Here is a 25,273-nt window from a genome sequence, read left to right on the forward strand (position 1 = left end):
CCCCGCAACCCTTGTGAGGATAAAGCGGATCGGAAAATGGATGGATGGATGGATGTGTCTGTCACCTTGTTTTGGTTCTGATATGTGGAGATATGCTCAGTGCAGGTGCAGACATATTCCTGTAAGATACAGGGCGCACCTCAAAATCCTGGAAATTCCAACACTCTTATCTTTAGCCGTTTACCGTGTCTAGTTATTCCTCACTGTTTGCAATCAGGTTTTTGTTTTGTTTCGTTTCACTGACAACACTGTACATTTAGGGTCATGGGTATGTCTGTGAGTCTGTGTAAAAGTCCCAATCACATTCACAACTGTCGCTGCAATTGATTGATTTATCTGTGTGTAAGGGTGTGTGTGTGCATGTGTGCGCACATGGGTGTGGTTGTTGCTCAACTGCATTGTATAGATTAAAATTCCATTGTTTCATGTGACGAAGCCTCAGGTACACACCCGCGAGAGCCATCAATAGGGGAACTCAACAGCCAAGATTTCAAAATGAAGAAATGCTTTCTTTTATTGTCAAACGCCAATATGGGCGAAACATACAGAGGATCGAGCAAAAAGAAGGCAAGGGAATGAACAGATTATGCGCAGGGTGCCTCGCATCGCCCGCAATTGTGGTCGCTCTTCGGATGAGGCGGGTGTTGAATGTGTCAAATGATTTTTTTCCAGCTGTGAACACAATGAGCTGCAGGGCTTTTCTTTTGTAGTCAGTGCAGCTCCCGCCCCACAAAGTGATGCAGCTGGAAAGGATGCTCTCTCTGATTTCTCTGCTGAATGTGGCGGAACCATGCTCTCACTTGTTCCTTCATTCTACAGAGGGGAGAGCATGAGCCATAGTGAACACAGCTGGAATTGAACTTGTCACTCGTGGACCATCGGTGAGATGAGTTAACCTCCACTACACACTTAATTCTTTAGTCAACAAACCCATATGATGACAAGTAGGATTTGATCACATTTTTATTTAAATGAATAAAATATTAATGTAGATGACAGACCAATAAAACAAAAACGAAAGGTTTAAAAAAAATCAGCACGTGAGTACCCCTGAGATATCTTTTAAAAAGTATTTTAAGTTGGAAAAAAAAAAGAAAAGAAATAAATAACGTTCTACGGGTGAGGTTCTTCATGGTAAGCTGATTAAAAATACCTCAAAAGGGTCCCAATATTTTAACAGGTTAAAAAGAAAACTGCGAGGAATAAAACCATCGCTGTGAACATGACGACGAGTAAAAAGTTCTTTGTCGGGTGATGTCTAGCTCCTCTACAAAAAGCTTATACAGGACTGTGACATCATTATTGAAGTGTTGCATCTCCTGTTCAACTTGAACACGAGGCTCTACCGTGAATCACAACTATGGTGACCTGTATCTCTATTACACGCATTAGTTTCCAAGCATCTCCTTCTAGTGGATCCAGCCTGCTTGCTCACACATTCATATGTACTCCACTAAACACACACATGCAAGTTTCAGTCAGATCCGAGTCTTTCCGACATTCCGCTGTGGCATGGGCCCAGCGCGTGCGCGCGGCCACGCTCGCTCACAGTTTGGCTGCCATGAAGTTGACGTGAGGCCTGACCAGAGGGAAAAGAGGCAAGCTCCTCTTGAACTCTGTCATGTCCCGGACCACCGACGGCTGCGGAAACACATCAACAGTTCCATCTTTAAAGATCTACTGTTGTCACCCGATGTGTAATCAAAAGATTGGAGAAGGTGTTAAGAGTGCATTTTAGCTTCATCCCTAAAGTTTACCTGAAAGCCCATTATCGTTAACCACAAAGGCCCCTAACCTGAAATCTTTGCGGCACAGTGAGGAGCACACACTCTAAAACCGACTTGCAAATTAAATATTTCACTATGTTATTGATAAATTGGCTGAAATACGGAGCAGAAGTTTGGTCGGCAAATTTAAATATTCAAAAATAGTATTAAAAAAAAATCTAGTTGCACTGGCGTGAGTGGATGAAAATTGTAGTTGCACTGTCAAAAATTTTAGGGGGACTCTGGAGCTCTGGACAAGTTTGCCTCATTTCATTCACAAGGTAAACTCATTGGGCTTCACATAATTAAGAGTAAAACAGTTAAAAGCAAACAAAAGAAAATTGGACATTTCAATTCAAATTAAATAAAAAAGTAGCTTTCTAAAATTGCGAAAAGAATGTACAGCGCAAGACCAAGATTTTGGAATAGATGATTTTCAAAATGCTTTGGATGACCTTATAGTATATTTGTGGGAAGAGAGCATCGTTTGTATCCTAAATTTAAAAGCATTCACACGTCATTCATTCATTCATTGACATTATTCATTCTGATCATAAAGGATACCGGCAAATGGGCAATTCTACAAAAGTACAGAGAAAAACCTGAAGCCAATTGTTTATACATCTTTCACAAGTGGACTTTGTTAGACTGTGTACTCTATGTTGGACCTGGTGGGAGTAAATGAGCATAATACGATGAAGAAGCTTCGCATGCACTCACTCATTCATGCATTGGTGTAAATAGTGTTCACCTGGGGCAAAGAGGGTGCCGGGGCCAAGTTGACATCATTCTGAGCTGGAAATTCTCCAACAAGGGGACCTAGGAGACACACGGCAAGGTGAGCCCAGACCGTGCTGTGTAGTGTCCTTCCAATTGGTCACGAGACAGCAGATACTTACAGGTGTCCATCTCTCTGGACAGCACGTGAACTGACATCTTGTGTCTTTTGGGAGCGTGCAGGGTCAGGCGCTCCTTTTGGGGGGGATACAAAGGATCAAGTTAAGGCTGATTCTGATCTATGGGGATTTAGTTGCGTAATTTGTGAAAAATACTGTATGTCCCCTGGACTGAAGGATTTTATTGGCTTCATCTATAGTAAAGCCACAGAAAAGAACTGTCACTAAAAGCAAACAAAAAATGCATCAGATATATTCAAGGGGGCAAATTGATTTGCATTTTTTCCGCTTAAAATGTGATTAAAAAAAGACGCTCTGATCTTGTCCATTTTTTGGGTGACAATTTTATACTCAGTTTTCCTTTTTATTTTACTTTCCCAATTGTTAGACTGACATGTACATACAATATACTACTGCTTAATGAATGATGTGTGTAAATGTCTTACTGTATTGTGAGTCACAAATAGTGCTGTTGACCCCATGATTTAGTATCTGCCCAGAATATCACATTTTATGGCATTACAATACCAGGTTTAAAGTGTCAAACTCAAGATGATTTGAATGTTTTCACCATCGTTAAGTTTGGCGTTGACCAATTTCTGAAGTAAATTTGTGGCATGTGGAATAAGTCAAAATCATGTGAAATGGTTTTCCACTCTCAGGAAATGCAGCACTGAGGTCAAGTCGCTTTCCTCGTACACGACAAGTCTGTCCTGTCCACACTACATCGCGCCCCATGATGCAAATTATGTTTTTCAAAAATTGTCTGAATAGACCATGCAAATGGTACACAGCAAAATTTAAGTCATCAACTATTAGAGAATAATTGTCATGTTTTGAAACAAACCCTGCAATGACAACAGTAGTTAAAAAAAGACGCTTTTTGTAGAGGTTGTAGAGAACTAAAAATTGTAATTTGGTGAATTTAAAGCATTAGGGGCTTGTATTTGATGAAAGGAAACGCTATTTCAATCGAAAACATCTGAACAGGCCAAGTTACATTTCAACATACGACCTCGTATTTGATAGCAGCTTTGCAATTCTTGCACCCATTGAACTCCATTTCCAGGATGTCAGAACCTGCTGTTTGGGTGTGAACTGCCCCTGCCCCACCTTCGTAGATCTTACGCGACTGACTCCTACCCTCATTGAACTTTTGCTTAAGGATGCTTCAAAGGTTCTCTTCTCAATAGGGTTGATCGTCAGAGGAAGTCACATTCAAACAGCAGTCTGGAGAGGCTATTCTGATATCCTGCAAAATTGTAGCAGAAAATCTGCAAAAACACACTCAATGGATGCAAGACTTAACGGTGGCTTGCGAAAGTATTTCGGCCACTTTGAACTTTTGAACCTTTTCACACATTTCAGCCGTCAAACAAATTAAAAAAAAAAAAAAAATATATATATATATATATATATATATATATATATATATACATATATTTTTTTTTTTGTGAAGAATCAACACCAAGTGGGAATGAAGTGCATGTATATACTTTGTTAAACCACTTTTTGCTACAATTCTTCACACACACACACACACACACACACGCACACACACACACACACACACACACACACACACACAATTTTAATTTTTATTTATGTTTGAAGCCTGAAATGTGGCAATAGGTTAAACAGTTCAAGGAGGGCCAAAAACTTTAGCAAGCAACAGTATATAAAATCCTCCTGTGTCATCTTGTCATACAGTAGCCTATACTATTAATATGCTGTTAGCTTTGTTGTTCTTGTTGCCATGTACTCTTTTTTTTCCTCTCTGCGTCATTTCAAACCGCGTTCCGTCCAGAGTGCAAAAAATATTCATCTCAACACAAATGATAACAGAGGGAGGGTATCATCAATGTCGCGGCTTCCACAGTGAAACTGTTCCCAGCATGAACAAGCATACAGCTCCACCATATCGCAGCAGCCACAGGACAGAATGGATAGAATTTATAAGTAAGATCTACTTACACGGTAGAATTGCGTGATGTCATCTTTAGTTAACGTCTTCAGGTGGGCAACCTCAATATTGTCTACGGCACAACACAAATATGAGAGTGTTCATTCAGGCACAATCTTGGCGGTCCTGCAATCATTCTGTTTTACACTCGGTCAAGATTCAGTTACCAGATTATTTTGTGATTAAAGAGATACCAAAATAAATACATTTAATTTGACCTACGAGAAATAATGTGGGTGCATAAATATGCACACTCTCAAGATAATGCTGCACTTTATTGCAGCTCCTTTGGCTTTTATCACAGCACGCAGTCTTAGGGCTAAGAGTCTATCATTGTTGCACATCTTGATGTGGCAACTATTTGAACACTCATCTTTGCAAAAACACCCCAAAAATGTGAGATTGCGAGGGCGTTTCCTGTTCACGGCCCTCTTTTGATCACCCCACATATATTTGACCAGATCTAGGTTTGGACCAAGACTGGGCCATTCCATAACCTCAATCTTAAAATTACAGCTCTAATTTTTTTTTTTTTTTTTAAATATGTGGGTAAACTAAAACTGACCCCCCCCACCCCCCTCAAATGAACACAATCCATTTTATTTTTAAACAAAAATATACAATATTTGGTACATGAAGCAACCTCGAGCCTCCTGCCTACTCGCTCCATCCACCCACCCCTCTATGCATAGCTATGTGTTGAGGAAGAAAAAAAAAGTTAATGAGGCAATTACAGTAACTTCAAAGACGCCGCTCTTTTACTCAACTCGGCAAGCAGCTCATCATATTGTGCGCTGTTTAAAGGTCCCCTCAAAAAGACGACAAGAGCACATTACCGGTGAGAGACAGTATTAGCACTTATTGAAACAGTGGCTTTTTAAAACCATGGTAATTCGTCAATCTGGTTATCAGCCAGTGCCTACTTGTCTTATTGTAACACATTGTAAGACTACCTGTGAAACAACACAAATAGGTTGTTGTAACTGCACATGAAGTAGTGCTCGCAAATAAAAATAAAAAAAACAATTAATCATCGCATAAAAGGAGAGTGGCTGACTTTGTCAAACCTCTGCAAGGGAAGATGAGATCGGTGGAGAAGATCGGTTTCATTTAAGGGGTTGGCTGATTGCAGGTGCCCCAATAATAAGGAAATGGGTGCCGATCGCGACTGATTGATTAGTGCAACACAAACTCTAATACGTCATACGAGCAACAATATCAGAGATGATCATTCTAATTTGACTACTCAAATCGGAGTCAGATGTAGCTGTGAGGTGAGGAGGCCTTTTGCAGCAGCTCACCTCGATCAAAATTATACTGTTGGGAAATGATCTCCGCCCAGTACTTGGCACACTCGGCAGACAGCTTTTTGGGCTTGTCCAGGCGACGGATGGCCAAGGCCTGGATGTGTTTCTGGAAGGCTTCCTCGCTCATCTCCTCCACTGATCTCTCCATGGTGCAAAGGAAGGCCTCGATGCGGCTCTCCAGGTAGTGAGGCGCCTTTTCTGACTGGATGATGAAGCGAAGGCCTTGGACCCCGTTGGCCCGCCTTGGCCCGCTGAACACAATGTAGCCTTTAAGGGCGCAAAGGAGAAATTGGGTCAGGGCTCAGCGTAACACAGTGTTATCACCAATCAAGGCCATTTTCAACCCTGATCTGGCTTGTATTTTCCCACCAGGTAGTCGAGGTGGGAGGCTGAGGTCTTTGATTGTAAATATGAAGGGTCCTCAATTTCCTTCCATTCCTATGACTACGACATAACCTGAATTTTTACGCAAGGTGGCATGCATCAGTTAACCACAAACCTATGCTTACAATAGTCAAGTCATAATTACAGTAAATATTTAAATGAAAATCAGTTCTTGGCCAGCGGTTTGAACATTAAACATTTTGTCTTTGTACTGTACCGGTATTCAATTAAATATAGATTGAACATGATTGCAAACTATTGTATTCATTTTTTTTTTATTTATGTTTAACACAAACTTCACTGGAATGTACTTTGTACATATTAAATATACATGCACGCACACCCGCATGCACACACTCAAATGCGTAGAGGCCATTCAATGAATGCATGGCGTCTCACCCAGCTGCTCTTTAGTTCTCAGCGTGTTGAAGCACGGCTCAGAGATTATCTGACAGAATAGCTCCAGCAGCATGTTCTCATGGGTGGTCTGCATGTCAGTCTGGTAGTAGATCTCGATGCCGCAGTTGTTGTGCACTTCATTCCTCTGCTGATAAACATACCAGCCACCTGCCAGCAACATGACAATGTTCACTTTTTTTTGCACCAGTGGGACTATCAAAAAGAAGCAATATGCTCTTCAAGTTTATCGTATCTGTGTTGCTTATCAGTGCATCCGACAAGTATATAAAGCTAGCGTTTGACATTTTATGTTACAGCCTGGAAAAAATTTCAACCCTTCAAATTCTACACACAACACCCCCGTATGACAAAGTAAGAATTTTTTTTTTTTAAATTCTTTTTAATGTTTGCAAATGTATTGGGAAAAAAAACCCCAAAGATCATCACATGTACTGTAGATATGTATTCACAGCCTTTGCTCAATACTGCACTTTTAGCAGTAATGATAGCTTTTTCAGCACCCATCAGGTTGGACGGGGAGCATCGGAGCACAGCTATTTTCATCTCTCCAGAGACGTTCGATCGGATTTAAGAGTGCTGGCTGTGCCACTCAAGGACATACAAAGAGTTGACCTGAAGCCACTCCATTATCTTGGCTGTCTGCTGAGGGTTGTTGTCCTGTTGGAAGGTAACCCTCCCCCGGTCTGAGCAAAGCAGGTTTTCCTCCAGGACACCTCTGTACATTGCTGCATTCATCTTTCTCGCAATCTTGACAAGTTTCCCAATTTTTCCCACTGAAAAACATCCCCACACCATGCTACATTGTAGGCCTCCCGAGTGGATTAGTCAGGTGATGAGCAGTTCTTGGTTTTCTCCAACATGATGGCTGTCATTGACGTCAACAAACTAAATTTTTGCCTCATCAGATCAGAGAATTTTCTCTCTCATAATCTGAACTCCAGGGGGCCTGCCATGAGCCTTTTAAAAAAGAGTGGCTTTGGTTTGGCCACTCTGACATAGAGGCATGATTGGATAGAGTGCTATCTTTCGCTCTCGACAGAGAGAGAGAGAAAGTGAGGGACAGAGAAAGAGGGAGGGAGAGAGAGAAAGGGGTGAGGGGGAAGAGAGAGAGCGAGAGAGAGAGAGATTGTATTTGTTCACTTATTTTTTCATTTAGCTACTTAATTTTCAGTCATTCGCTGATGGTGTAGTGCTACACACGTCAGACTTGTGTGCGGGCAGTGTGGGATCGGTTCCCACTCAGTGACTCAGTGGCTCATTTTTATTCATTTTATGTAGGCCAAGTATTTATTCATTTATTCTTTATTTTTAGCTTATTTTCTCTTGCCGACTTCTCGGCTTTCTGATTTTAAAAATGTTAAAAGTTATAATTCCAGTGTCACCTTGTGGCAGACTCTACGCCGAGAGGTGTGCTTGGTCTGCCTGCAAGGATGACATCCTGCCATCCGGGCTACTGGGTGAAGGGGCTTTTCTGGACACGCTTGTAAATGCACTTGAAAAATGCGCTTCAGCAGTTTGTTGTGGATGTATTTTTTTTGTTTTTTTTTAACAAACAAGGAAGCGTGAATGGAAATATTTTTCTATACGGACATGGGGAAGTTTTTTTTTTTTTTTTAAGCCCAGCTACATATAGACCAGGCCTTAGGTTGATATGGCCCCTAAGAGCCGTTTCAGTACTGTGAAAAAATTGAAAACCTAATTGAAATTCATCAAAAAGGCTCAGCATTAACAACCACTTTCCTGAAAATCTTGGTGAAGAAGGGAACATTTGAGGTGGGTCTATAATTTTCCAACAAGGAGATATCCATTGTTTAGAAGGGGCTTGACGGTGGTACAACGCCTCCTTTTCTGGCATAAATGTAAAAGAAATGCATGAACAACGGTAGCACTGAGTTAAAGAATTCGCTATTGCCAGTTTGGTTCAACAGCTGTAAACAAGTCCACACACTTACTTACCAGCTCCGCAAAGTAGCCAACGCCTACACCTTTTTGGTATGCATTGTATATGTACTGGCTGTGTTGTAACAAGTCCTGGTGGCCACAAACCACAATGATTATTTTGTCCGACAGTGTTTGTTCAGTATCTATTTATTTATTTATTTTTGACCTACCCTATATTTGACGGAGTAAGCACACTAGTGAATAGGGATGAGACGATTTGCTTACCTCCAGATTCGATTCAAATCACAATACTTGTGATAAGTTGAATCATGTATGTTAATCAATGCAGCCAAATGAAAGTCAGTCAGTCTTTCTGACACTTATTTTAGAAAGAGCCGGCTGCGTGGCTCAGGCACTGACTTACTCACATGCCGTAGTGTGACTAGGCTGAATGCTTAAACCCCATGACTCCCCACAACACATTGACTCCGCACTGCCACCTGCTGGAAGAAGGTGGTATCTTCACCTTTGCCTTTTAAAAAAAATCATGAGAATCGATTCTGTACTTTAATAATACAATACAATACAATACATGCTGATTTATATAGCGCTTTTACAACAGCGGCAGCTGTAACAAAGCGCTTAACAAAACATAACAATAATAATAAAAATAATACATTTGACACCGATGTATTGAATCTTGGCATATAAAATCACGATTTTTTTTTTTTGCACACCCCTACTATCGACGCTGTTTGGCTACATACATATTCTAAGGAATCAAATTAGTTTGGTAAACATTTTTTTAGATTGTTAATAGATATCTGGACTGCGATTAAGGAATCACTACCATGAGAGCTATCAACTAAGGTGGCTTCAGACGCCACCAAATCACAAACATCCTCGTCATCGCTTCTGCCGAAGAACACATCAGGTTCCTCATTCTCCTCGAAGCTGTGCGCTGTGTGCCAAACCGACATTAAGTTGTTTGCTGTTCTTGGTGTATGCATTTAGAAAAATATATGATGTATCGATGCATCAATGAATGAAAAACATAATAAAACGGGCACTCGGAAAGCAGTCATGGGTATTTTTAAAGGCTGTGCAGGATCAACATAACATGCCAGCATGCATGTGACTTGAGGAGCATTTTTATTTCCATGAAAGCAGTTCCGCAAATGTTATAAGCATTTCCGACAATGATGCAAATTTTATTTTATTTTTTTGCAAAACCTTAAAATACGTGAGTTTTAGTTTTGTACTACATAAAAAAAAAATCACAAGCAGGTGAGGACGCAACGCAAATGGTGCTTTTGCAAAATCGGCAAGGGTCGGCTATATGTTGCTTTTTATGCATCACTTGTTTTTGATCTAATTAAATTGTGCAAGTTTCACCAACTTGAGGCCAGTGAGTGTATGTCAGCTTTTTTTCATTTTTATTTTTTTATATTGGCAGGAAGTGGCTTGGCAGAGCAACAGTGTTTTTACATCTTGTACTCCTGCCACCTGGAACCAAGCCCGTAAACCTCTCTGCATCCCTCGGTGAGACACAGGTTTTTTGCTGGTAGCCCCACATGACCCTGGTTTTCGTCTACAAATCACTCGATGTGCATAACATAATCAGGCGGTAGCACAGGTGACTTGCTAAGCATGTGTGTGTGTGTGTGTGTGTGTGTGTGTACCTGCCAAGAGGAATGTGTTTACTTGTTTTGACTGAATGAAATCAATTCGCACTAGATGACCACAAGTCTCCCTCAGGTGGAAATTAGAAATATTCAATTTGATTGAAGCCTTTTCCATTGTAAGGACAACATGTGCATGCAAGAAGGGCGAGGCCCCTTCTGTGTGGTTGCGGTGGAGACTGGCTGGGTGTTGATTACGAGTACTTAAGCGGAGTGTGAAGGAGTACAAGACCTACCGTCTGGAACCTGCACCTCTCTGTAGCGGATCAGTTGGCTGGGTAGGAGAGGCTTTGTGCGTGCGTGCTCAATAAGAGTGTCCTCTACCATTTGTATCATACCAAGTGCAGACTAAAAAACATGACCAAGAGGACAGGAAGAAATGAATAAGCATCTAATGGGAAAGCAGAAAAACATCAAGCAGCAAACACTATGCCCACATTTCATTCTGTTCCTTAAATAGGTGCCTGTTTTTCTATATTTTTTAAAGAAATTTAAAAAAATGTTCAGAATAAGGAAAGTTGTTGTGTCTATCTACAGAATATATATACATGCACTCACACTACTTGAAATGGTTTTAATTTGGTTTAAATAAAAGATGAATGCATCCATATTCATATTCAGGGTATCTAATGTACATTTTCACCATGTGCTATTGGATCTTTACATTTTATACTCTGGCCAAAATACAGCATACCTTTACAAGTGTCCCATTACTTAGGATTATTATACGGGCTGCTGTGGCTCACAAGATAGAGCGAAGGGTCTGCTGTTACAATTTCTCTATGTCCAAGCCATGTGTCGGTGTGTCCTTGGGGCAAGATGATTACTTCACCCACCTTCCCTCCAGTGCCACTCACACTGGTCTACGAGTGGACGTAAATGTTTTGTTGTGGTCGGCGAGGCAGTAGGCGCACAATGGCAGCCACGCTTCAGTCAGCCTGCCCCTGGCTGCATGCATATCTTATGGCAACCAGCGTGTGAATGTGCGAGTGCATGAAAAAAGTATCCATTGTGGTCACTTTCAGTGTGACAGAAAAGTGCCATATAAATCGCATACAGTACTGTTGTCATTATAAATTGTGGTGTTGAATTGGATGAAAGCTGAATACTGACAACCAAACTGAGAAATACAGTAGTCAGTCAGTTCTGCTGTAGTAATGCAGATAACATTACCACTATGAATTGTGTTCATTTTAACATTTCTACTTTTGACGAATTTTATATGAATATCACGTTTGCTTTTGAAGGTTGTCTATCAGGGAAATTTATTAGATTACCGTATTTTCCGCGCTATAGTCACACCTAAAATCAATTTTCTCAAAAGCCAACAGTGCGCCTTATAATCCGATGCGCCTTATAGTGCAGAAAATACGGTATTCTTAGATGGATTTCTCGGACTTCCTCCACTAAAATATTATTTTCCACAATACTGCCACTTGAACGTAAACCCCAGAAAGTGAATACATTTTCTTTAAGGAGTTAAACACAAACAAACCTCCTTGGTGATGTTACCGTGGAGAAGGGCTTCAATATGTAACCGTGACAACAGCTGAGGTATGAAAGCCTTGAGCCGCGGGAGAGTTACATCTGGAATACAGATCACAACTATCATTCGAAGAGCAACGTCACAATGAAATGACTCACTTTCGGCCAAAGAACAAGCGGTTAAAGAAAATTGAGCTCAACTAATGCATTTGAAGATGTATATGAGGGGTCTCAAACTCAATTTACGTGGGGGGTGTGGGAAATAGAATCTGAGTGTGTCTGGGCCACATCAAGTATTCCACAAAAAAGGGGTTCAGGTATTAAAAAAAAGACGATAGTAAGCGTACACCTCGAAGCCACATTTGTAGCAGAGAACTCCATTTGGTTATAGGAGTAAAAGGTCAGCTATTTCCACATTCCAGAAATTTGAAAACGTCACTCTAAGTTGGTTTCTTTCTTGTTATATATATTTTTTAAATATGTTGAAAAAGTATCATCTCACCCTCTAGAGCATCTCTGAGTTCATCTTTGGTCCAGGCCACCTCAGTCATGAGTAGACGAAGGTAGTACATGGCGTGCTGGTGCGGTTGTTCTGCTCTGAAATTATTCAGAGACCTCATGTACTGCAGAAAGAAATGGAGAAAAAAAAATGTGAGCACAGCCAACACTGCGGTTTAAAATCTAGAGCGGGGTGGCTAGAACACAGCAATGGTGTTTATGACAATAGTGATTACCGCTTCCTTGATGATGTCGAACCGCTTCTCATCGATCTCAAACGTGGCCATCTTCTCAATGATCTTCTTCAAAAGGATGTCCTGCTTGTCATTGTAACCTTTAACAGAGAGCTGGCGCAGTGACAGAGTAGATGGTTTAACAGGATCAATGTGGGTGTCAAATATTGGATTTATTCATTTAGGAATATGATGGTCATCTCTTGGCCTATGAGGGACTATTGGGTCTGGAGACAAGACAGGGGATGAACAAAATGGCCTCTCAACAGCTGATGTACACAGTCTGTTGAACGAGAAAATAAGTCTCTCATTATCAGATTGTTTTTGGATACCTAATCTTGTTATGGTCAAATATATAACTTTCAACATAGTTGAATTACGGTATAGGGAGAACGGAACATCCATTGCAAATAACAGGTTGGGGTTTTTTTCCATGCAAATACACAATTTAAAAATGGTAGAAGCAAGGAGAGAAAAAAGGGCGATTGAAACAAGATAAAGTGCCATCTACATCCTTCAAGACCCTTCCTGATTCAGCAATCACACCAATTTCTACCCACATCACAAAGTCACTTGGATGACAGACACGCGGTAAAAGTCATCTCTAATATCATTAACCTTGACAAATGTCCACCCTGATACTGCTGACTGCAATCTATTAGGCACAGCTCACAGATGCATCAACATCCTGTCCCCAAGGAGAGACCACCATCATTTTGAGAGGTTGTTAATGATCAATACGAGCAAACACAGATTATCGCGGGGGTGCCCAAATCCGGTGCTTGTTTTGCATGTTTCCCTCATCCAATAGACCCGACTCAAATGAAAGGTTCATCAGCAAACTTTGCAGAAGCCTGATAACGATCCTGATCATTTGAATGTGTGTTGGAGGAGGGGAACGTAAAACAGACTGGATAGGGGCTCTTGAGGACCGGATTTGGGCATCCCTTGATTAGCGGGAACGGGTTACTCCAACCAGTGCAGAATGTTAGTGATAGATAGGACAAGTTTGTTGTAGTCAGGTTAAAAACATTTTATTGGCATTTGTCCAACCGCAAATTTCAAATTTTTAAGGAGCTCTTTGTCTTGTTAGGTGTGGAGAATGTGCCGAAACAAGAAAAACAAATCGCAGTTACTTGTAAGCAAAGTGAATTTAGCAGATTTGAATTCTAAAAAGGAAAACCAAAACTATTTCAATGTTAATTTTAAAATGTTTTACAGTACATTGGTGGTTAACCTTTTACAATTGTGTGACCATTGATGTTAAAAAATAGATTCTTTACGACTGTAAAAAATTGTGTTCTGTGATGTCAAACGTTGCCTGTACATACAGTTAAAATTTTTGACACATTATTTCTATTTATGTAATGATCGAAACGTCACGATATATATGAACCTCATGATAAGTTAATTATCACAATATTGTGGGGAGGTTGACAATAAAAGCTCACAATTCTGGATAAAAACTCAAAATACTGCTCAATTTTTTTTCCCAGGATATTAGGAAAAGCACAATTATGTTTTTATAGATAACAGTAGCAGTGACAAAGAAATAGGCTAGCCAGTGATTTTATTGTCATGTACAGTATTCCTATTGCCCCAGCGGCGCAAAATATCATGGTCTTTGTCGGTCACAATGCTGTGTTTGGCTGAAGCAGGTGAAAAGTAAGGCAGAGAGAGATGTGCTACTTTTAACTCATCCAGTACCAGCCAATTCTGGACCAAGTCTGAAAAGGCGTTTAAAAACGTCATTGGAAGTGAATGAGTTGATATTGTAATGTGACGGCGAGGATACCATTACAAGTTTAATTCCACGATATAGCCTTTATCGTTACATCCCTACTATTAACACCTAAATTGGAATATCCCAGAAAGGATTGTGTTCGACCACAGAGGTTGCACTGTACTACAAACCACGGTAATACAATGTGGGCAAGTATCCTGTCTTAAGTACAAAAAAAACCCCTCAAAATGACATGACATGAATCTAAATTTTTGTACTTTAATCTGAACCCAGAGCCTGAACCTCCAACTGGATTTTAGCTTGAGTTTAATTCCTCCAACCTGGAATTGATTCCACTATAGGTTCAAAACTTTTTCATTTATTTGAATACGTTTACAAAGGCCTTCGTGTATCCAGTTTTATTTGCAAAAAAGGTTTGCTTATAATGCTGTGAGGGACTGAAAGCCCCATTTTTAAAATACATGCTGTAATGCAACGACCAGCAAACACTCATTATAGAACGCTCCATCTTAGAAACCATAGCAACTACAACAAACCAAAGTGAGCAGGGACAAGCAAGCAATTTTACTTTCACACTTGAAATGCCTCAAAAAGGACAGTCCACAACACTTGCTCCACTTCTCTGCAGGACTCAGACGTCTTACTCACTAGGATGGCATTCATCCCAGAGGCTAGGCCATATACCAGCCCTGCCAGGCGGGCTGCATATGTATACTCTCTTAAATCATCCTTCAGTAACCTGAGCAACAGGTAGGTCATATTGCAGTGCAGTGGATCTGCATATAAATAGCGACTACAGAAGGGAGGGGCGGGGGGGGGGGGGGGGGGAAAAACAACAAACAAAAGACAGTTGATGGGAAGGAGAGACATGACGTAAAGAATGACAGGAAGAGTATGTATATGCAGCCTCATTACTGGCTTTGTGTCCCACATAAACATCTGGAGAAGTCTCATCTTACTTTGTTAGATTCACAGCACAGGTACAACAACAACAACAATGCTGTGCCTGATGTTGTGAGGCACAAAGGAAAGGATTCATAGGAATTAATGTTTTGGGGGAGGTGAATGATTAAAAAGGGGGGGGAAAAAAGGATTGATGAAGTATGAACAGATGTGCATAGAACAAAAGCTATACTGACACTAGCCAGGTCTAGTTTGTGGAGATCAATTGTGTACTTTAACTACCATATGGCAGTTTTTGGGAGTAATAGAAAAAGAAGGTTAATTTTCACAATTAATGCCATTGGGGCCTGGCTGAGCCACTATAGCCCAGTCGGGGGAAGTGTAGGAGGTTTGGGATGTAACACGAACCTTAGAGTGAGGGAATCTGAATACTTACATACATCCCATAGACGGTATTCTGAAGGTCATAGTTCAAACCAGCTAGTTCGGCTGCATATGCATACTCGTTGAGGGAGTCTTTTAGGAGCTCCAGGTATAAATAAGCCATGTTACAATGTAATGGGTCCACATATGCAAACGGGCTGTAGAAAAATGCAGAGGTCAAAGAAAGAAAGTGCACTGACTATAAATTACAATGCTTTGCTTTGGTGGCCAAAGAAACTAAAGCCAGGAAAAAAAAAAGATTATGAAGACTGCAACCTTATTAATTTTAGCACTGACAATTTGATTCCACATTAAAATGTTGCATGCTATGAACCATCCAAGACTTTAATGATAAAATAAAAAAATATATATTTGATATTAAAGTCATCAATTTTTAAATCGAGAAAGAACAGTCCTGCTCATCAATGTGAGAGCTACATTTTGAATGCTTATGTTTCCTTGAAATTATTTTGATACTTTTTTAAATATTTATTGCCATAGGACAAATATTGTTGTCTCGTGTCAGCATATGTATGAAAACTGACATTCTAACATTAGACTGCATAGAAGAAGAAAAAAGAATGTGCCGCAAAATTAGCGCTTGTGTGCTTTTGCTTCTGAACTTCCCATGATGCAACGTTCCGGGATATTTTACATGGGTAACGTTCTCTCTCAGTTATGTTACGAAAACAGAAAAAAAAGAATGAAAGCAGTTTTTCTGATGCTATTACGACCAACTAATCCAAATATACTATTCCATATTCTCATAGAAGAAGCGGTAATTTTACTGGGTACTTTGCTATTTGTGACATTTCCATCAGCAACTAAGTTATTACATACCTGAAGAACTCAAAGTTCAAACATGCTTTGGGAAGAAAGAATTTGTCATCCTGCTTGAACCACACCTTGCTCATTGCTGTGTCCTAAAAGAAGACCGCACAGAAACGTGTTTCATTTTGATGAACCGTGATCACAAATGCAGAAAAACAGAAAATCCAGTTTCAGTTCAAACAAATTGTGAAAATTTACTTTGATGAATAATAAAACAGACCGTCAGCATTATTTTAGCAAACATCATCACTCATTGGATTTTTTTTTTTAATGTAATCTGCAGTTAAAATCAGACTGCTTGAGTAAGTCATGAAAGGTGGCTTTGATGTCAAAAACAGCAGCAAACACACTTGCCTTGATTAAAACAGGGACGGCAGGAGAGTCTTTCTCAAGAGGGTAAATTTCAAAGTTGGTCGGAATGAACTCATTTTTCATTGGTAACTTGAACTTGCCGTTGAGGTCCGCACCGGCCCATTTCTGAAACACATACACGACTTAACCTGATGTCATACATCAAAATAATTTCTCTCAAGAAGAATAATGCCACTGCCTGCACAGTGATTTGCTCAGCACTGTATTTGCAGTGATTCACCTTGATGGTCTCCTCAGAGATAGGCTCCTGTTTGTACTGTGTACCATACCATTCTTCTGCCTTGTCTGTCCGTCCGTCAAATGATTTTGAAACCAAAACAACCCTGGAAAGAGAGAATACTTTCAGAACTGTCGTGATAAGCAATTCAGTGTTGCAGCCAGATTAGCAGGAAAGTGGTAGAATATAGACATGAGTATTGTCATTATATCTGTCTACATGTGCTGCTCCGCTGTTTGTGTTCAAATAGCTATTGCATAAAGGGTGCAATAACTATGACTAAGCATGCTTGTCAATAGCGATTTGCAGTAGATGTTGGCATTAAGCTAATGGACCAGTCTTAAGGCAACATTGCTTTGTTGTTTTAAATACGTGTAATTGGTTTATTTTGACTGTAATCTTCAATTGGGAATGACTGAATAAACTGATTGACGCCTCAACAATTTTGGGCATGGTGCGGAATAAAATGTTCTTTTGAACCACAGTTTCAACAATCACGCAGGGGCACAATTGTTTCTACGCTCTATAAAGAGGTATTTTTGTGCACAGACAATGGGTTGCATGCTTATAATGGCACTTGGGATGTACAAATGGTAACAATTCTAAGGGCCATGATTGACAGTGAACGTACAAGAGTTATTTTCGATTTGTAGAAAATGGAGGTAGATTTTTTTTTTTTTTATTCTTCTTGCACTAACCGGACATATTCTGGTCTCAGCTTGTCCAGCACCATCTCAATTAAGTCTGGCCTGAAGTCTTCTAAAAGATACTCTGCAGCTAGAACCTCTTCAAGTGGGTAAAACTGAAAAACACACAAAATATTAACATAAACACATTTGTGTCACACATCCTGGGAGTTAAGAGCAGCATCGGGGGCTGGTGACAGTCAGGACGTGAGCCACAACAAGCTGGAACATTACTCGATGAAATCAACCTTTGCACAAGGAGAGGACACCTACATGTAGTAAACCAGACACCTTGGAGGTGTAGCCACGGGGTCGCTCCTTGTCTTTAAACCGGAAGGCTACCTTGTTTAAATCCTGCAGAGAAAGACAGAATTGGGAGCCATAAACATTGATAGCTCAGAATCACAGTGTCAGTGAGATTAAACAAACTAAGTTTGTTTTGTTTTTTTTAATTCAAAACAGCATTTATTAAATAATGTGTATAATACTGTAGTTACTTTGCACTCCTGAAACACCCACTCCTGAGGTCCCTCTGTGCGCAGTTTCTGGATATACTGGAACATGTGAAAGATAATGTCCTCCACGTGCACTGTTGGGACATCCACATGATGAGGTTATTTACAATTCAGATTATTCCACAAACACCACACTGGAAAACACTCCATGAGCAAATATCAAGAACTACTTACAAAGGCCTTCTTCTGTCAAGTCTACATTGATGATGAAGAACATGAATCCTCTGGCTCCTTCTTTTTGACCTCCAACAAGTGTATTCACCCATCCTGAACAGAATGACAATATCACTGCTTATGTACCTACTCACTTTTGATGTATCGCTATGTGGACATTTCAGTGTACTCACTTTTGATGTATCGCTATGTGGACATTTCATGTTCCTTACCTTTACTTTTTAGTTCGGATAACAAACTTCCAGGTCCTTCATGACCTATCAGATGTCCCAGATAATGCCCTGGGTTTGATTTATAGTATTTCTGCAGGTCTGGGATGGGGAACGTCACGTACAGATTCCTTATGTCTTTTATGGGCACCACTTTGTAGAATTGCTGGCACAATAAACAGGAAAATAAATCAATTTTTTAAATTCATCTGAAAACAATAAATATAGACATAAATTAACAGCATGGGTAAACAACAGATGCTGACTTTTAGATATTCATCTTGAAAGGGGTGATCAGGAAATTCCGGGATCGGCACATTCTTGTTCTCTACTTCTGCAAATAACTTGACCACCATAGAAGTCAGCTCATCTAGCGATTCTGTGGGTAAGAACATGATTTCACACTTAAATTTGTTGAAAAAAAAAAACTGTTTTGACTACATTCTTTCAATCATTCATTTACCGAACCACTTATCATCCTCCCTCAACACAGTATCAACAAAGTGATACTCTGTATTTTCTTTCAATTAAATTATCATAAAATGCCATTTAACTTGTGAAACATGAACTTGTAGCTCGAGCCTTTATTTTAGGATGTTCATTGGTTTGCATTCCATCAAGAGGCTGATTGAGGTGACGTTATTTTGACACTAAAGACAGAGCACGCCTTTAATTCACTTACCGGTAATTTGTTCAAACATTCAATGAATATTTATTATCTACCTTCAAACTTTAGGAATTAAAAAGCAATAAAGATACGGGCAGAAATTTAAGAAGGCAGGTCGATTAATAGCTCGGTATCATTAAAAAAAATCGCTGTAAGATGAGTTGCTATAGAGATTGTGCTGTAAATCACTTAACACATTTGTCTCTTACACAAAAAAAAAAAGAATAAAAATCAATAAAAGTCTTCCTCCGTGTTGCCTTACCTCTTCCTAAAACACAGAGGCCCATTAGATTAGAGGAGTAATATGTAGAGTGAAACTCAAGGAGTTCCTGGCGGACATCAATGCCGTCATTAGATGGTCTCGTCTCAAGGGTCAGCTTGTTCCCTAGAACAGAGGAGTACAGGTATATTGTATTTATTCCTTGAGCACACTTGACATGAGAGGAGGTGAACTAAAAATGTGTCTTTACAGTAATTTGTCTTTACAGGGGTTTAACATACAATATAAATTAGAATGCAGTGTTTTGACTAGTAGGGCTGGTATAGAACTTGTTATTGTGAAGATATTTTTTTGGGTGAGGGGGACTTCCCCATTGTTAAATTGTTAAATCTTCTTACACAAAGCTGTTTTGGGACACCTAAAAACTATGGATCTGATCTTCATAATGAAACTGTTATGTCATTTTCAACACTGCTAAGCGCTTTGTTACAGCTGCAGCTGTGTGAAAACACTATATAATTGAAGATGTATTGTATTAGATTGCACTGCTGTACAGAGTCACATGGTGGGTGTGGGAGCCTATCCCAGTTGACTTTGAGTGAACGGCAGGCGGCACCCTGAACTGGTCACAGGACACATACATTCACATCCACACTAAGCCAGAACCGATCCCACGCTGCTTGGTCACAAATCAAGCAAGTGGACCACTACACCATCAGCAATAATGAAATTGTAACTAGCAAACTGGCTTCAGAAATGATAATAATCAGTCCAACTGGTGCAAATCTCTGCTGTAGGAAAAAAGGCAAGAACCAAACCTATCTACAACACAAAGGTGGGGGGGGGGGGGTAATTAACTTTCTTCCCTGTGGTCTGTATGTTGTATGTACCATATTACTGATTGAACTTTCTTATCTTACCAACTCAATTCCAATGAAGTTGGGACGGTTTGTTAAACACAAATAAAAAGAGAATACAATGAAATGCAAACCATGTTCAACCTTTTTCGACCAAGACATACTGTAGGCTCAAATATCCCTGTGCTTCTCAAAATCTTTATTGCTGTTGATTTTTCAATTGCAACCAGCTAAAATGGGCAAAGGTCTTCAAAGCAACAATAGAGTACTGGGTACGTGCATTTGTGTGAAGTCTATTCAAGAAGGGCGGCTACCTGTTCCAAATTTACTGAAGGGGTGATTTGGGTTTCCAGTGGCCTTCTCTAGCTGAAAGAGCCTCCAAGCATCATTCATCAGGTTCTTGTCATGCTCAGAGTCCACAGCGTTCACCTCGCGGTCTTTACAGCTCTCGTCAAACAGCGGGCAGAGAAAGAACTGGGCAAACCTATACAGATTACAGTATGACAATTGATGCGATCACCATACAGAAAACACTTAATAACAATAATACTAGTATGTGTTAGTAATAGCGTATAGTTGGGAATGCTATTTTAAAGCACTGAAGTGAAGATTTTTTTTTTTTTTTTTTTAATAATAAGCCAAATCGTTTTTGTGAAATAAGGTTGACAGCAACTCTGCTTCTACATAAAAAGTGCAGAGAAAATTTAAGGAAATGAAAAGCAAATATTCTCTTTTAATGTTAATTGTAAATCGACAACAACATGTGGTTGACATCATTAATATTTCATTATTAACTTTAGCCTACACTATTATTTTCTCAGGGCACCAGATGGGCCACGCATCTCACCAGCAGTGGACAACAATTAGACGATTCCACAAACAGACGCCAGCTAGAATAACATTCATTTATAAAGAGGGTAATCCACTCTGTTGAGCGAGTGCTTTTTCACCATGGCTGATACATGATAGATATGACAACAGTCCCCTGTACAGTGAGGAGTGTCACCTTCACTCTAAGAGTAAAATGATTGGTTTCCAGTGGGGGTGGGAGCTCCATCTGTGCTTACAAAATTGTGACTCTTAAAAAAGATGGTCTGGGATCTTGGATTCAAAGTGGCAAAATAAAGACAAAAAAGAACAAATGAATAGAGAAAATATTGACTAACGATTCATTTTTGCGCTTCACCGATTAATTTTCAAAATACTGCATTGAGATTGCATGATCCAAGTTCATATGAATTATGCTATCGGAGCAATCTGTATTAAAACAATACTATGACAAAAATGAACAAAATACAACAATAACAAACAATGAGGCACCATGTTTGTTATTGTTTGTTAATAATTTGGCTGGTTCCTGGTTCACGGAAGATGACAAACAGACAAAAGCTAGAGGTGACATTTGCAAGGGATTCTTTATGGAGACTAAATAGTTTTTGAAAGATGAAACATAATCAAATATTTATCCGACCTCAGATAAGCAGGAGAAAATGGATGAATGGATGCATGGATGGAAATATAATCAAATAAATAGTCGATTACCTATCCAAAGCTCCTTGTAAGTGCTCATGAGACACATCAAAGTAGTAGTTAGTGTGCTCTCCACTGGTGAAGGCATTGGAGCTGCCAGCATGCTCACTCAAAAACTGGCTGTACTCATTCTCTTTTGGGTACTTCTTTGTCCCCAGGAACAGCATGTGTTCACAAAAGTGCGCCAGGCCTGCGATGTTCACCGGGTCGGATAACGAACCTGAAATTTGAAGGTAAAATGATCCCTGAGATACAGTCAAACAAGCCGTGGATACACTTTCAATTTGAATATACTGTACATGGAATTAGTTGGTTCTGTAGGCACGTCTTTATGATGCACACCACTAATATGCTACACCACAGCACACTTACATACAAAATATAGATTTTGTGACTAAGCTTTTTCCATTTCAAAACCTAACAGAAGTATGCATATCTAAAAATAAAAACTGACGAAAGATTAACGCCTACTGAAGCGCCTTTATTGTGGAATGAGCAATAAACCTGGCGGTTATATCGCACATCAATATACTTCATTTCTTACCGATGTGGACATCCAAAGCAGCGGAGGATTTGTCTGTTGTTGGGTCACTGATGAGCATGGCCCTCAATCCATTGTTAAACTCCAGGCCCCTGTAAACTCGCTTGTCCTCAGGAGAACGAACTATGTCTGTGACCACACTTTTCAGAGCTGGGTCAGTCATTCTGAGTGGAGAAGATGGCACCAGCCTAGAATAGAAACAATGACAATATACAGGATGAGCACATACATTCATACATATACAAAGCCAAATTCCAATGAAGTTGGGATGTTGTGTAAAATACATCTTTGTCTGTAATATAATATGAGCAGACTACAATGATTTGCAAATCATTTTCCATCTATACTTAACTGAAGACAAGACAAAGACAAGATATTCAATGTTTAAACTGATGAACTATCCTTTTTGGATGTATTGCGTTGTATTGTGTTGTAGTGTACTTTGGCAAATATTCACCCATTAATAGATTTCATCTTCTGTGGTCCATAATACATTCAAAAGATTCAGAGAACCTGGGGAAATCTCTGCACTTAAGCGGCAAGGCCGAAAACCATCATGCCTGTGACCTTCGATCCCTCAGGCAGCACTGCATTAAAAACTGGCATTATTGCCATGTAGGAACACTTGAGAAAACCATTGTCACTGAACAAAGTTTGTCACTACATCTACAAATGCAAGTTAAAACTCTACCATGCAAAGTGAAAGCCATATATCAACAACACCCAGCAACGCTGCCGGGTTCTCTGGGCCTTAGCTCATCTGAGAAGGACTGAGGGAAAGTGGAAAACTGTGCCGTGATCTGACGAGTCCACATTTCAACATGATTTTGGAAATCATGGATGTCATGTCCTCTGTGCCAGACCATTACCAGCATAAAGTTAAAAAAAACACCATATGTGATGGTATGAGGGTGTGTTAGTGCTCATGGCATGGGTAACTTGCACATCTGTAAAGGAAGCATTAATGCTGAAAAGCATATTACAGGTGTTGGAGCACCATATGCTGCCATCCAAGCATTTTTTTTTTCTAGAGACATTCGTGCTTATTTAAGCAAGACAATGCCAAGCCACATTCTCCATGTTACAACAGCCTAGCTTCTTCTAAAACAGTGCCTTCTAAAACTGTTCTCTTGATGACATTATCTTAGTTAGTTGTTGTTTTTTTAATGAGTTTAGTTTTACTTAGGGGTTATACAACCCATTCACAATTACTGCAATTATAATTTTTTGCACTTAAATTTACTGTGAAGGGATTCCATTTGTACCGTGAGAGAAAATGTTAGGCCCCTGGAAAATAACCCAAACAGTACATACCTGGACATTCACAATTACTGCAATTATAATTTTTTTGCACTTAAATTTACTGTGAAGGGATTCCATTTGTACCGTGAGAGAAAATGTTAGGCCCCTGGAAAATAACCCAAACAGTACATACCTGGCCAGATAACTGCAAAGTTAGTAACTCTATGGGTATGCAAGACAAGTTATTTGTACTGCACATTTCATGAAGAAAATAATTCCAAAAGCATTACATAAAACATTAAAAGCATTACATAAAGACAAACAAAATATCAAAACATTGGGGGGGGGGGAATTATCAGAAAATCATCTAAAATTACATTAAAATGATTCAAATGAAGCATTAGTATTGATTAAAAAATAACGTGCAAATGAGGATTAAAACAGGACAATAAAGGTTCGATTCATGAGAATTCTACAGTTAACAATATTTTTTCCAGCCCTGATTTAAATGACAGTTTCAGTAGACCTGAGGTATTCGGGAGTTTATTCCAGAGGTGAGGATCATTCTAACTATGGACACTACAACAGCATACGCCTTCAATTAATACTTATATTTCACAATTTAAGCACTTTTCATGACAGAGAACTGTAATGTTGGGATGTTGGGAGCCATCCACTGTGGAGTGAGTGAGTAAATGACTCACCGACAATGAATGTTGGGCCATCACGCGTGAAACAATCGTGACTAAGCAGCAATCGCATTGTATTATACAGTTCTGTGATAAAAAATATATATATAAAACGTACTGATGCTTTAGAGTCTTTACACCAAACTTGATACATGACAGACAATTTAATAAGCAACATTGCAATGCTTAAGATGGGTCGCCGAGGTCAACCACCCGGCTTAACGGCCCCGACCGGTGCCTTCCATTAGTTCAGTAGCAAGGACTAGCTAGCTTGACTCGATGCGTTGACAACACACTTACGTCTTCGAACTGCATAAGTCACCAGTCAACACTTACGTAATTTCTTTGCTGAGATGGGGACCGCTTCCAGCTGCTTGTAAATAGATCGTGCACTGCGCCGTTCGTTTGATGCACTTAAACATACTTTGCACCCATGAACAACAAACCTTTCCTCTCACACCACCATCTTAATTCAGTCAGAAGCAGTCGATCTCAGATGTCAGCGAAAACTTGTGATATATGTTAAATCTCCCAACATTTACTTTTGTAACAATTAGGTCTAACTTGAAAGGTCATTAAAATTTGTTCCTAACACGCGCAAAATATTATGAACCAATACATTGTTGTTACTGACGCGTATATCGATTACAAAGCCTGTACGTCGAGTGTAATGGACAGGTCTGGTTTCAAAGCTTTGTCTTGTCCTGCGTTCACCGGCATTTTCACAGCTGCCAGCAGACAAATGGTCACGTACTTCTTATATACAACGTGCTGTTTTAACATAACGTCGTCATGAATTTCGTAGTATGTTGCGACACTGACCGAATTGCTTAGTCTAAATAGGCAGCGTTGACAATAGTTGCGTTCTTATGACATTAAAAATATTGGTTTCCTTTCATTCCTTTTTATATTTGACTTGCAGAAGTCTGCAAAATTAG

The 25,273-nt window shown here is 39.7% G+C and overlaps 1 protein-coding gene across 2 annotated transcripts; it reads right to left on the bottom strand.

Annotated features, from left to right (window-relative positions):
• Positions 1-488: 488 nt before the first annotated feature.
• Positions 489-25,027, bottom strand: ide (insulin-degrading enzyme). 2 transcript variants are annotated; one of them, XM_019882182.1, is made up of 26 exons: positions 24,672-25,027; positions 22,408-22,592; positions 21,876-22,083; positions 20,648-20,817; positions 19,519-19,641; positions 18,856-18,968; positions 18,593-18,755; positions 18,381-18,473; positions 18,189-18,280; positions 17,965-18,045; positions 17,704-17,807; positions 17,009-17,111; positions 16,771-16,893; positions 16,426-16,508; positions 15,599-15,743; positions 12,519-12,629; positions 12,287-12,407; positions 11,795-11,886; positions 10,536-10,647; positions 6,716-6,883; positions 5,927-6,199; positions 4,637-4,698; positions 2,666-2,738; positions 2,518-2,585; positions 1,550-1,641; positions 489-813 (listed from the first exon to the last, which is right to left on the bottom strand). In XM_019882182.1, exons 1-26 carry the CDS (start codon positions 24,755-24,757, stop codon positions 711-713), a joined length of 3,147 nt encoding a protein of 1,048 aa, XP_019737741.1. In that variant the 5' UTR covers positions 24,758-25,027; the 3' UTR covers positions 489-710. The 2 variants fall into 2 exon arrangements, with proteins under 2 accessions (XP_019737741.1, XP_019737742.1); XM_019882183.1 differs by having other exon boundaries at positions 741-1,641; positions 24,672-25,025.
• Positions 25,028-25,273: the final 246 nt, after the last annotated feature.

The sequence above is a fragment of the Hippocampus comes genome, unplaced genomic scaffold (assembly GCF_001891065.2).
Source record: "Hippocampus comes isolate QL1 unplaced genomic scaffold, H_comes_QL1_v1.1 scaffold36, whole genome shotgun sequence".
Lineage (NCBI taxonomy): Eukaryota > Metazoa > Chordata > Actinopteri > Syngnathiformes > Syngnathidae > Hippocampus > Hippocampus comes.

Excerpts from the sequence above, each read along its gene's own strand:
- ide (XM_019882182.1), bottom strand. The coding sequence starts at position 24,757 with ATGTTTAAGTGCATCAAACGAACGGCGCAGTGCACGATCTATTTACAA. Across the intron at positions 18,969-19,518 it reads CCTCTGTGTTTTAGGAAGAG|AATCGCTAGATGAGCTGACT; the intron begins GTAAGGCAACAC and ends TCTTACCCACAG. Across the intron at positions 814-1,549 it reads AACTTCATGGCAGCCAAACT|AATGAAGGAACAAGTGAGAG; the intron begins GTGAGCGAGCGT and ends TCCCCTCTGTAG.